Source organism: Antrostomus carolinensis, unplaced genomic scaffold (genome assembly GCF_000700745.2).
Source record: "Antrostomus carolinensis isolate BGI_N321 unplaced genomic scaffold, ASM70074v2 scaffold52299, whole genome shotgun sequence".
Taxonomy (NCBI): Eukaryota; Metazoa; Chordata; class Aves; order Caprimulgiformes; family Caprimulgidae; genus Antrostomus; species Antrostomus carolinensis.
In genome coordinates this window covers 1-11,033 of record NW_010341600.1, presented here as the reverse complement: position 1 = coordinate 11,033, position 11,033 = coordinate 1, and the positions used below count along the sequence as shown (strand labels likewise).

Sequence of the window (11,033 nt, the reverse complement as noted above, 5' to 3'; positions counted from 1 at the left end):
GGCGCTGCTGGCAAGCATCGACCAGCACTGCCCCACCGCCCTCTTCTGCAATGTGGTCTTCATGCCGTCCCGCTTCACCCCCCTGCTCTGCAAGGTGAGCCTTGGCGGAGAGGGGTGGTGGGGATGGTGAGGCCACTGAGGTGCCACAACCGTGGGGGTTCCCTGGTCTGTGGGCATCTGGAGATTTGTGGGACCTTCCTAACACACGGGGGCTCGGGGGTTTATCCTCTGAATATCTCTGCATCGTTACAGGTCACAGCAAACGGTGTATTGGCTGCAAACTCCGGAAATACCTAAAATTGCCCCAGCTCACCCATCACAAGCTATTGATCTGTCTGCTTTTAATGTGGTGCACTAGGCAACTGAGTGATAACCTGGAAAGAGAAAGTAACAATTTGGGAGATTCCTGGTCAAATGAGGAGCACAGTGAAATTCCAGGCATGCTACTCAGCTTTTCTGACCTGGGCCTCTGTACCTTGTTGTATTTCTGTTGGCCTTTTCTGTAGATAGGCAGAGACTTGCCCTGCCTCTGCAGGAGAGAGATATTTGTCTCTGCACAATCACCCTGGTGGCTTGGCAGCACCCATAAATTGTGGTGTGTGTTGCCTAGTGAAGCAGGAAGGCCATGGCTCACAATTCTACAAGTACCAGCAAGCCAGGAAACCACAGCCAGAGAACATGGACTTGATGGTGTCTCCCCTCTACTGCAGTGTCACAACATAATGCATGTGCATTCTGAATGGCACAAGATTTTATCTGTTTTGCTTTGTGCATGATGCATCATGGGTGCAGAGTCCTTCCACCAGGTATGCTAACAGCTCCAGGGAGAATTGTGGCTCTCCAGGCCAACCAGGCAGTGTTTGATGTCATCGTACCTGCTGCCTCACCCAGTAAACCCCTGAGTTCACTAACGATGCCAGCTGGCAAATACATGTCTCTGAAGGTTGCAGACTCTTCTGTGTAGAGAGTGTTGCTAAGATTTAGTGATCTTGGTACATCTTGGCCCTGTCTTCTCCTGCATGTGGCTGCTGGGCGTTGCTGAGGCTGCAAAGCTGTGTCTTGGCAGGGAAAAAAGTCAGTAGGTGTCACTTGTTGCCAGATACTTTGCTGACTCAGCTTGCAGCACTGCATCTGTGCCTGTGTGAGCGTGCTGCATCCATGACACCTGAACACATACTGTGTTTGTGAGCATGAGCTTGTTTGCTGTGGAAGGAGTTCATGGTATGTCCAGGTCTGCTTTTTCTTGCTTTATCCAGTGATCTTACCTTGTGCTTACTCTCCAGACAACCTCAGGCTATGTCCAGTTCAACAATTGCAACTTTGAAGATGGGCAGCTGCGGATCCACGCGCCGGGGACGTGCCAGGTGAAGTTCTACACCTTCAGCCAGTCCAGCATCCCCCTGCACAGCGTGGCCCTCTGCATCCTGGAGAACTGTGAGTTCACTGGCAGTGAGAATGCCTCTGTGACCGTGGAGGGCTGCCCAAGCTCTGACCATAACTGGGCCTGCAAGCCCCTGGCTGTGCTGGCCAAGTCCTGTGCAGTGTCTGTGCAGGAGCCTACCCCAGCCAGCTCTTCCATGGCCGAGCGGGGTAGCTGGGGAGAATCACTGCTGGAGCCAGTAAGAACATGCAATATTGTCATAGGGGAAGAACGAAGCAGCTTCCTCTCTGCTGCAGGTGCTCAAGGCCTCCTTGATCTAGCCGAGGAGGACACTGAATTTGGAGAGAACCTGCGGGCAACAAAGGAGGAGGAGGAGTACCCAACCCTTGACTCACACTCCAGTGACAGTGACTTATGCAGCAGCCATGAAGAGGATGCTCAGGTTGTGTACAAACTGCCCTGCCAAGCCCATGGCCTGAGTCACACGCTTGCCGACGTTACGCGTAGCAGGCTTGAAAGCAACAGACTACGTACCCTTCAGAGGGACCTTAAGCTCAAGTCTCTGCAGCAGGAGCTGCAGCAGGACAAGGACGCCCAGACTTTGGCCAACTCTCTGCAAGGCAGCATCATCCGAGAGTGCCTTTTCAGGGAGAGGAAAGGAGGAATATTCATTTATTCATGAGGGCAAGCAAAGCTGGAAGGAAACATCTTCAGGGATCTGACCTATGCAGTGCGTTGCATACAAAACAGTAAGGTGAAGAGAAGGCTGCTGTGAGCCCTCTCCCTCCTGCTCCACTTGCTCCTTTCCTATGCATAGCTTGGGTTAACCAGCCCAAACGAAAGGCAGGTCACTTGCAGCTGCCCGCTTTCTGCATGCAGTGATGTTGTAATTGCAATTGGAGGCATTAACTCTGTGCATGTTGGGGCTGTGGAGTCACGCCCACTGCACCTATAAATTAAACTCTTACCCTGTAAAAGTGCTGCTCCTGCTCCCGGCACAGCCCACACCACAACCGCGGGGAGTTAGGGACGGCAGTGTCAACCCCTGGTCCTGCCCCTTGCTGTGGCCAGTCTTGGCTGCTTCAGGAGAGCCTGCAGGAGTGGGTGCCAGCCGCAGGCACAGATGGGAGAGATTTTGGCCAGGAACATGTGCTAGAGGCTGAAGTTTTCCCTTAGCACAATGTCACCTAACCCTGTGCTTGCCCGGAGCGCCACACCTCTGTGCCTGTGCTTGTCTTCAGGCAGAGTGGGGGCGGCAAGGGCGAGGGGGGCAATATTGCTGCCAAAATCCCCAGTGCTGGCAGTGCGTGGTGGGCTCACGAGGCTCCTTTCCAGCCATCTGCCCAGGGCAAGACCATCCCCACCATTCAGTCGGGGCAGCCCAGCATTTGGACTCATTTTTTGTTCTAACTCTTTAAAAGGCTGTAAATAGAAGGTTTGTGCAGGGAGGGGAAGGCAAGTGTTTTTCTGCCCAGTTCTGGAGAAGGGCTTTGCTGTGGTAGTGCCAGCTCCCCATCCGCAGGCCCCACAGAAGGACTGCAGCCTGCTGCTGCCTGTGCCCTGCGGAAGCGCTTTGCTTCCTGGCAGTGGAGGACGGCTCCTTTCTTTCCAAGAGATTCCCGTACCAGAGATGCCCTCCTGAAGGCTACCCCGGGGATGCAGAGTGGCAGGAGGGAGCAGAGGCTCGGGGGCTGTTTTCATGGGAGTTAGGCTAGCAACAGATAGAGGTCTGGCACTTTGGATTGTATGCTGTTTTCATTCCCCTTCATTTCCTTCCAGTTGGCTCAGCAGCCTGGTTTTAACTAGTAGCAAATGGGAGGGAGGTGAGGCCAGCCCAGCTGTTGCTCTCGGTGAGAATTGTCTCAGCTAGGAATTAGCCCAGAGGCTTGTGTTGAGAGGGAGGTGTCAGAGCATCAGGCAGTGGGAGACAGTGAAGTGCTTGGCTGTGAGACGAGGGCAAGGTGCAATATGAGGCAGGAGCATGGTGGAGCAGGCAAGGGCTCGGTGTCCCTGCACAGCCAGAACCCTCCAGTGCAGGGCAAACCTGGACCAGGGTCTGGTGTGTTGGACCCAGCGAGTGCCTGCGTTTCTCACCTCCTGTAGCTCCCTCCCCGGGCAGCCAAGTGTGACTGATGAAGACAGGCAGCTGTCAAGCCCTGCTGAGTTCCACGTTTAGTCCAGAGATTGAATGAAGCACCTTTCTGGAATGAGCAAATAAAAAGAAGTATAATTTAATTACCTTCTGATCTGTGTTGCTCATTGAAGTGGGATACGCAAAGGCAATTTGTAGATAATTTCTTAGCACTCATAAGACATGGATTTAAGACATGATTTTATTTGGCTGGAAAATATTAAAGATGGCTACTGTTGCATAAATATTTAACTACTTATTTGCTCAGAGGAAACGAGGTTGTTATGAGTGGTGTCAGTGATTTCAGTTTGCTGGCTGGGCCATTTCTGCCCCCAAATGGTGGGATCTCTGCTCTGAAGGCACAAGGCTATGGCCAGGCTGCATGCTGAGCGTGTGTGCTGTAGTGCACTGGCCCAGTCACCTTCATCAGAGCCTGGTGGGAGGCTCTGAGCACTCGACATGTCACCTCCGAGCGGCTCTGCGCAGCAGTCCGCAGGCAGCCTGTTCCCAGCTGTGCTCAGAGAAGATGCCGAGGAGTACCTGAGCGGGGAGGGGGCAGGTCTGTGGTACCACCAGTGGTGTGGTGATGGGATGGGGAGCAGTCGTTCGCTGTTGCTGACAGTGAGCAAGTGCGATGCAGTGAGGGAAGCCCCTGGGCACACCTGAACATGGGCTTTGTCAGGTGGAGGGACGTGTTAGGACAAGCAGACATCTTTGCTCTCTCCGTGCAGCACCAGGCACTGCGGGTCCTCGTCCCCAGGCAGACCCATGCCAGTGAGTAGAGTCCAACAGGCTTAACCACAGCCCTTGTCCACATGCACTGATCTTCCTTTCAGCTGCCCTATGTGCCTGGCAAACCCCGGGTTGCAGGAGAAGCAGTGAGGCTGTAGATGCACAGAGGCTGCAAAAGGGAGAGCTACCTCCTTTGCTCATGTCCTTTTCCTCGTCCTTCTCACTACAACTATAGGCACTTCTCCTCTTCCCTGCAGGTTATCATGCTGAGGAATGACATCCACCACTGCAAAGCATCGGGGATATTCCTGCGCCTGTCAGCAGGAGGCCTGATTGCAGAAAACAACATCCATTTGAACTGTGAGGCTGGAGTGGACATTCGTAAGGGAGCCAACCCCCTTGTTCTGGTATGTACCCCTCCAAGCCATGCTGGAGGGCAGCACACTCTGTCTCACATGCCTTTCTCTCCGAGGGCTAGCAGGGAGCCATCTCCCAGTATAGAAAACACTGGCCTTTCTGTTAGCTTTGCCCTTCAGCCTGTTTCTTAGGTTTTTGTTGATAACAAAACCCCAAGGGCAAGGCACAGCAAAGTGCTGCTTGGTGTTACATGGATAGTCTCCTGCTCTATTTGATATATGTCTTAAAATTACTGTGCGTAGAGGGGAGGGTAGGAGGATGTTCCCCTATCAAATAAATACCCCTGTGTCATGAGTTAACTCGTGTAAGCAAGGTAGTAAAGCATCACTGTACTGTAAATTGTTTCTCCCACACTGGGAATCATGTTGTCTATCCTGGGAGATGGTGGAGGGTCTCAGGTCTCTGCTCAGCCTAAGGCAGGAGGGGAGCAGCAGCATGCTCTCCAGTGGCATGGCTGTTCCTCTGAAACAGTAGTGTCTACAGCTGTGCAGTGGGTGACCTTATCCCTTTTTACTGAAAACTGTTTATCATCATCCTTGAAGGAACTGAGGCCTCACCGTGCGGGAGGAGCGAGAGATAGATACAGACGACCACCCGAGTGACCCTGTGGCTGCATCAAGCTCTCCACGGGGCCTCTGCACAGGAGATGGGGCAGGCAGAGCTGTGGCCTTGTGGAGGAGGAGATGGCAGCTCAAGCCACAGAGCCATGGGCTATTTCTCGCCTTGGTTGCAGCTCTGAGCTGCTGTTTGGTGATTCCTACCCTGCCACTCTGTGAGATGCCTGGCTGGGACTGCTGTCTTGCTCAGAGGGTCTTGGTGTACTCCTGTACTCAGGGATGCTGGCCCCTGTTGTGGAGAGAAGCAGCTGTGTGCTGTGGACAGCAGTCATTCAGGTTGTGCAAAGTGCTGTCTAGCAGCTTGAGAAACAGCACCATGCTGTAAGGGCAAGCCCCCTGCCTGGACTCCTGCCTCTAGCTCCTGTGGGCTGCCACCAAGGGTCTTTTTCTCTTGGTGGCTCTGGGGAGGTGTTGGACTTGCAGCCACACCAGCCCTGCCCAGTGTCAGACAGGTTGTGGGGAATGAAGCATCGTTAGGTCCATGGCAGCCCTTGGAGATGGCAGCAAGAGCTGCTGGAGGGAGAAAAGGGTGCATACCTGATGGGAAGGGAAACTTAGTATTGTGTACTAGAACCTCATAGAAAGATAAAAGTTAAGCGGAAGGTGTCCCTGCTGCTGGCAGGGGGGTTGGACCTGGATGATCTTTAAGGTCCCTTCCAATCCAAACCATTCTATGGTTCTAAGTGTGCCTTGACCATTTGAGAGTGATTTCTTGGCAGCTGGATTAATTACCCTTCTGCCCTTTTCCCCAGCAGGATTGGGAGCTGTTGCTTTTCTCTGTGGTTGCTGTCTCCTCTTGCTCACTTTTATGAGTGACCTTCCTTCCTTCTGCTTTTATACTCTCTACATGTGCAAAATTAAAACCACAGTGCAATAAGATACACAGTGGCCTTCGCTCAGGCATTGTCATCGTTGGCAACGGAAAAGGCATCATCCGTAGCAATCAGATCTATGGGAATAAAGAAGCTGGCATTTATATTCTGTATAATGGAAACCCTGCTGTGAGGTATGTTAGTTAGCACTGACCTCTCTCTCTTCTCTGTCTGTGAAGAATTACTCCTCCCACTGTGCACACTTCTCTTTTTTGCTGTCCTTGCTGTAGAGCAGAAATAGGACCGCAGTGCACTAGTGCCTTTCTGTGACTTCCCTCTATCTACTTGCTGCACCCAAGTGCCACGTGCCAGTCCTGGTTTTTCCCCCTAGATCTGAGGAGGACAGGGGCTGTGTTCAAGATGAACGACTCACACGTGTCACAGTGCTTTTGGTAGGAAAGCAAAGACCTTTGGTACTCCAGTCACTGTTACTCCAATTCACTTTTCTGCTTTAAACATGTGGAGCTACTGATTTGTGTATGCCTAATACCATTCAGTTTAGATGTCAGTATTGATGTCTGGCAGCCTTTCTTCAGGTCGATGCCATCAGCTTTACTTGTTGGTATCAACTGGTAGCAATAAAGCCAGAAATAAGAGAGCAGCAGGACCACGGTATTAGTTTCAGATGTGAGGGGCATCTGATCTGTACTGCCACCCTGTCCTGCCTCTCACCATGCTGGAGGGTGATAAGGAACAGGCATGTGACAGCTCACTGCAGTGCTATACAGCAGTGTAAGGCACAAAGGGAAGGAAACGGTTGCCCTGGATCATCCTCGTAGCTGGTGTGAAACTGTCACACTAGGGTATGAGTATTCATGCTGGAAGTGGGGATAATTAAGAGTGCTTCAGCCTTGAGTCCTCATCAAAGCAACTTCTTGCAGGTGCATGATCTGTGTGCAGAGCTGCTGAGGTTGACAGACTGCCTGTATGGACTCTTAAGAATGGGTTACTGAGGCCCTTGGTGTAGGTTGGGACATGGAGAGAAGTCTGCACCAGACGTACCAGCCCTGGAAACACAGCGATCAGGGCCAGGCTGTTCAACAGGGGATTGTGAAAGTGGAACTGATTTCTGAGAAAAGCCGTGTTGTAGTGGCAAGGCCCAGTAGTGCAGAGGAAACACGATGTGGGACGGAGGGATTCACTAGATATCCTTCCCTCCATAATTTCTCGGGATGTTTGCAGCCCCAGCTTGCACCTCATGACTGACTTACGACCGTCTGTGCTTGCTGGCACATAGGAGAGGATCGTGAGGAGGTGGGGAGGAAGCTCAATGGGAAGGCACCTTTTTTTCTGCTGACCAGCCACCCGTTTTGGAGGAGCTCCCCTGCTCTGCTCGTGCATGCTGCTCTGTGCTGCCTTTTGGCTGCGCTGGCTCAAGGTGGGCTCTGGTGCTGGCTGAGGCTACATGTGCTGGCCTGGTCCCAGTGATGCCACATGCAGCCATGTTGAGCACAGGGCTCAAGGGGGCTGGGTCTCACTGACAGGATGGCGCGTGCTGCTGCAGGCAGGCAGGGCTGGCAGAAGGGGGAGGTTTCTGGTAGCAGTAGTGTCCTTTGCTGAGTGCCTTTTCCACAGGTGGAAACGGAATAATGTTTACCCATCCTTGGCAGCTGCAAGCTTGGCTCCATCCCATGTTGCTGCCTGCAGCTGTCTGGCTGGAGGGCAGGATCCAGTGGGCTGTTGCAAGGTGCTCTCTACAAAAACTAGGTGTGTGTCCTCTGAGGAGTGTGCCGGTGACATGGGTGCCAAGTACCACCTTTAAGCATGATATAGGCCCTTGAATGTGTACATAGAATCATAGGATGTATAGATTGGAGGGGACCTTAAAGGTCATCCAGTCCCAACCCCCCTGCCATCAGCAGGGACACCTTCCACTAGACCAGGTTGCTCAAAGCATCATCCAACCTGGCCTTCAGCACTTCCAGGGAGGAGCAGCCACAGCTTCTCTGGCCAACCTGGGACACTGTCTCACCACCCTCACACCAAAGAATTTCTTCCTCACATCTCATCTCCATCTCCCCTCTTTCAGCTTAAGGCTATCACCCCTTGTTCTGTCACTCCCTGTCCTTGGCCAAAGTCCCTCCCCAGCCTTCCTGGAGCCCCTTCAGGTACTGGGAGGCCACTAGAAGGTCTCCCCAGATCCTTCTCTTCTCCAGGCTGAACAGCCCCAACTCTCTCAGCCTGTCCTCACAGCAGAGCTGCTCCAGCCCTCGCATCATCCTCGTGACCTCCTCTACACTGGCTCCAGTAAGTCCACATCCTTCTGATGTTGGGGACTCCAGAACTGACATCTTCCAGTCAGAGGTGCCCTCTGAAGCAGCTAAAAAGCTTTTTGGGTAAGGTGGTGTACTCTGCTGTGCTGAGGCTGGGAGGTGCTGAGTGTGATGGTGCCTGGTGGTGCAGGGCTGCTGTCTGCTCCCCTGAGCTGGGAAGAGCAGCGCTGGAGGGCACTGCCCAGCCATGGGCCTTGGGCAGCTCACCAGGCAGGAAGAGTGCACAAGGCACCTGTACTTAAAAATCCACCAACGTCTGCAGGGTAAGGAGGGAGAGAAGCTGTGAAGCCATCCCTGAGGCAATACCCCAGGAGCATGATGCAGGAGCACTAGCTGCCCAGCAAGTTTGGGGTGGTCTCTGCTTTGCCTGCACTTGTCCCTGGGAGTAGGACGGTGGCGTGAAGCACTGCACCCACCCCTCCACTCCCAGCCAGCACTGGTGATCTTGCATTGCTGGTGATGGCATGTCACAAGTGCTGTTTTCCCACCCTGGCTTGCTGTTGTAGAAGTTCCTCTGCTCCCTTTGCAGCCCAGGGGGAGTGGAGCTGTCTCCAGGGAGTGATCCTCAGCTCCGTGTTTTCCCTTTGTGATCAACCTGATTGTTTTCCTGCTCTGAACCTCAGCAGACAGCCAGAGATTTGGGGTCATGATATGGAGGAGGAGCTGGTGGTGGGCTTGGCGTGCTGGGCTTTGTTCCTCCTGACAGGCAGTAGGTAGGTGGGAGCACAGGGGACAGCTCTACTCAGGCACCATGGGGCCCCCATGTGCTCTCCAGGCCATCGTTCCCAGCACGGCACTCTGCTCCTGCCAACGTGTTCCATGTTTCCCACCATCAGCCACAATCACCATCTGCCCACTGGCATCAGGGCTCCTCTGTGGCACATAAAGCCTCTTGTCTCCTCCCTGAGATGGGGAGGACAGGGGAAACAGGCTAAAGCCCTCGTAGACTCCTCTGCATCATCCACCTAGCTAAGCTCCAGCTGCTATGTGGTTTCTCTCCTGCACTTTTCCATGGGGGTCTGCGGCTCAGAGCCCCTTGTTCCATGCTGCCCATGGGGACAGGGGGGCCCCAGGGGCAGGTGGCCTGCCTCCCTGCAGGGTGTGCTGCCTGGTGCTGGGAGATCTGAGCATGCAGGGTGGTTTGCAGAGGAACGAGCGTACTCCTGAGGAGAAGGAAAGTCCATCTCAAGGGTGGGTGTAACTGGGTGCGGGCAGGCAGCGAGGTGGAGAGGCTGGGGTGCAGGGGGCAGCACTTGGTTCTCCCGGTCCCTACATTCCCCGAGGCTGGTGCTGTGTCTGGCCACTCCTGGAGATGGCACCCTGGCTGGACAGACAACTTGTCTGACACAGTGACCCTTTGGACGTTCATAAGCACTTCCTGCTCTTACTGATGTGTGTTTCTCCATGCCTCCTTTGTGCTTTCACCTTCTTGGAAGTGGTTTGTCTGTCCATGGCTCTGCTCTGCTCTGCATGTACCTTCCCCACTGTGCTTCCCTCTCGCTGCACTTTGCTGTGCGGCTGCCCCATGCCCAGCTCTCACTGCCAGGCATGGGCAACAGGCTGTGGTGGACAGCCAGCCAGGGAGACTGGTGCCTGTGCAGAGACCTGCTGTGCTGGCATCGGTGCAAACCGTGAGCAGGCAACATTGCTGCTGGTAACTTTATTTTCTTCTCCTTCCTCAGTGGGAACCATATTTTCCAGGGACTGGCTGCTGGAATAGCAGTGAATGAGAATGGGAGAGGCCAAATCACAGGTATGGGAATGAAAATGATGTTGTTGTGCCCAGTTTGTCTCTTTCTTTAAGCTCTGTCTGTTTGATTGCAAAATTTATTTTGTTATTGTTCTTTGCTGACTTTTGCTGCGATAATCCCCTGGTTTGCATTTTCTAGTTGGCATTTCTGCCCTTGACAGAGGGAGCATGTCTTTCTGCAGCGTGTCCTCCAAATTATTGTTCATCTCTGGCCCAGCTGGGGCATGGAACTGTGCTCCAGAGCAATCTGCCACACGGACTGCATTTGTTCCCTCCTGTGCCATCCAGTTTGTAAGCTAAAACTGTCAATGACATTTTCCTACTGTCATAGCACCTCTGTGTGGTTTTCCACTCTGCCCTACACCTCAGGGAGGTGGTGGTTACTGGATCTGCTAATGACCAGTGTCCCGTGCAGGAGAGCATTGCCAGGGGAATGAGGGAATGGGAAAGCTCCCGAGGCTTGGGCTCTGCTGCAGGCGATGGGAGCTTTTCGGTGGGGCCAGGTCTCTTCTTGCCAGGTCTCCTTGCTCTTCTGTGGGCAGGAGGCTCGCGTGGTCACCTCATCCTCCCTGCCTGGCCCTAGGGAATGTAATCTGCGAGAACCAGTGGGGTGGAGTGGACATCCGCCATGGGGGCGACCCCATCCTCAGGAACAACCTCATTTCCTGCGGCTACTCAGGTGGTGTGGTGGTGGGCGAGTGTGGGAAGGGCCTTATTGAAGGAAATACTATCTATGGTAAGGAAGCAAGCTTGGGTGGAGAACTGTTCTTGCCTTTTCCCCTTCCCCCTGTGGTCTTGGGCTGCCCTTTACCTCTGGTGCACTCTGAAGCTGTGGTGGGTGCCGGGGACGGGGCTGGTGG

The 11,033-nt window shown here is 53.6% G+C and overlaps 1 protein-coding gene across 1 annotated transcript; it reads left to right on the top strand.

The window, feature by feature from the left end:
* Positions 1-4: 4 nt before the first annotated feature.
* FBXO10 (F-box protein 10) lies at positions 5-10,909 on the top strand (the record flags this gene model as incomplete). The annotated part of the gene is given in 6 exon segments (XM_010176513.1): positions 5-94; positions 1,284-2,135; positions 4,502-4,651; positions 6,148-6,284; positions 10,106-10,176; positions 10,757-10,909. Coding segments are annotated over 6 exon segments (1,453 nt in total), but the record flags the coding sequence as incomplete, so codon positions are not given.
* Between the last annotated feature and the right edge of the window lie 124 nt (positions 10,910-11,033).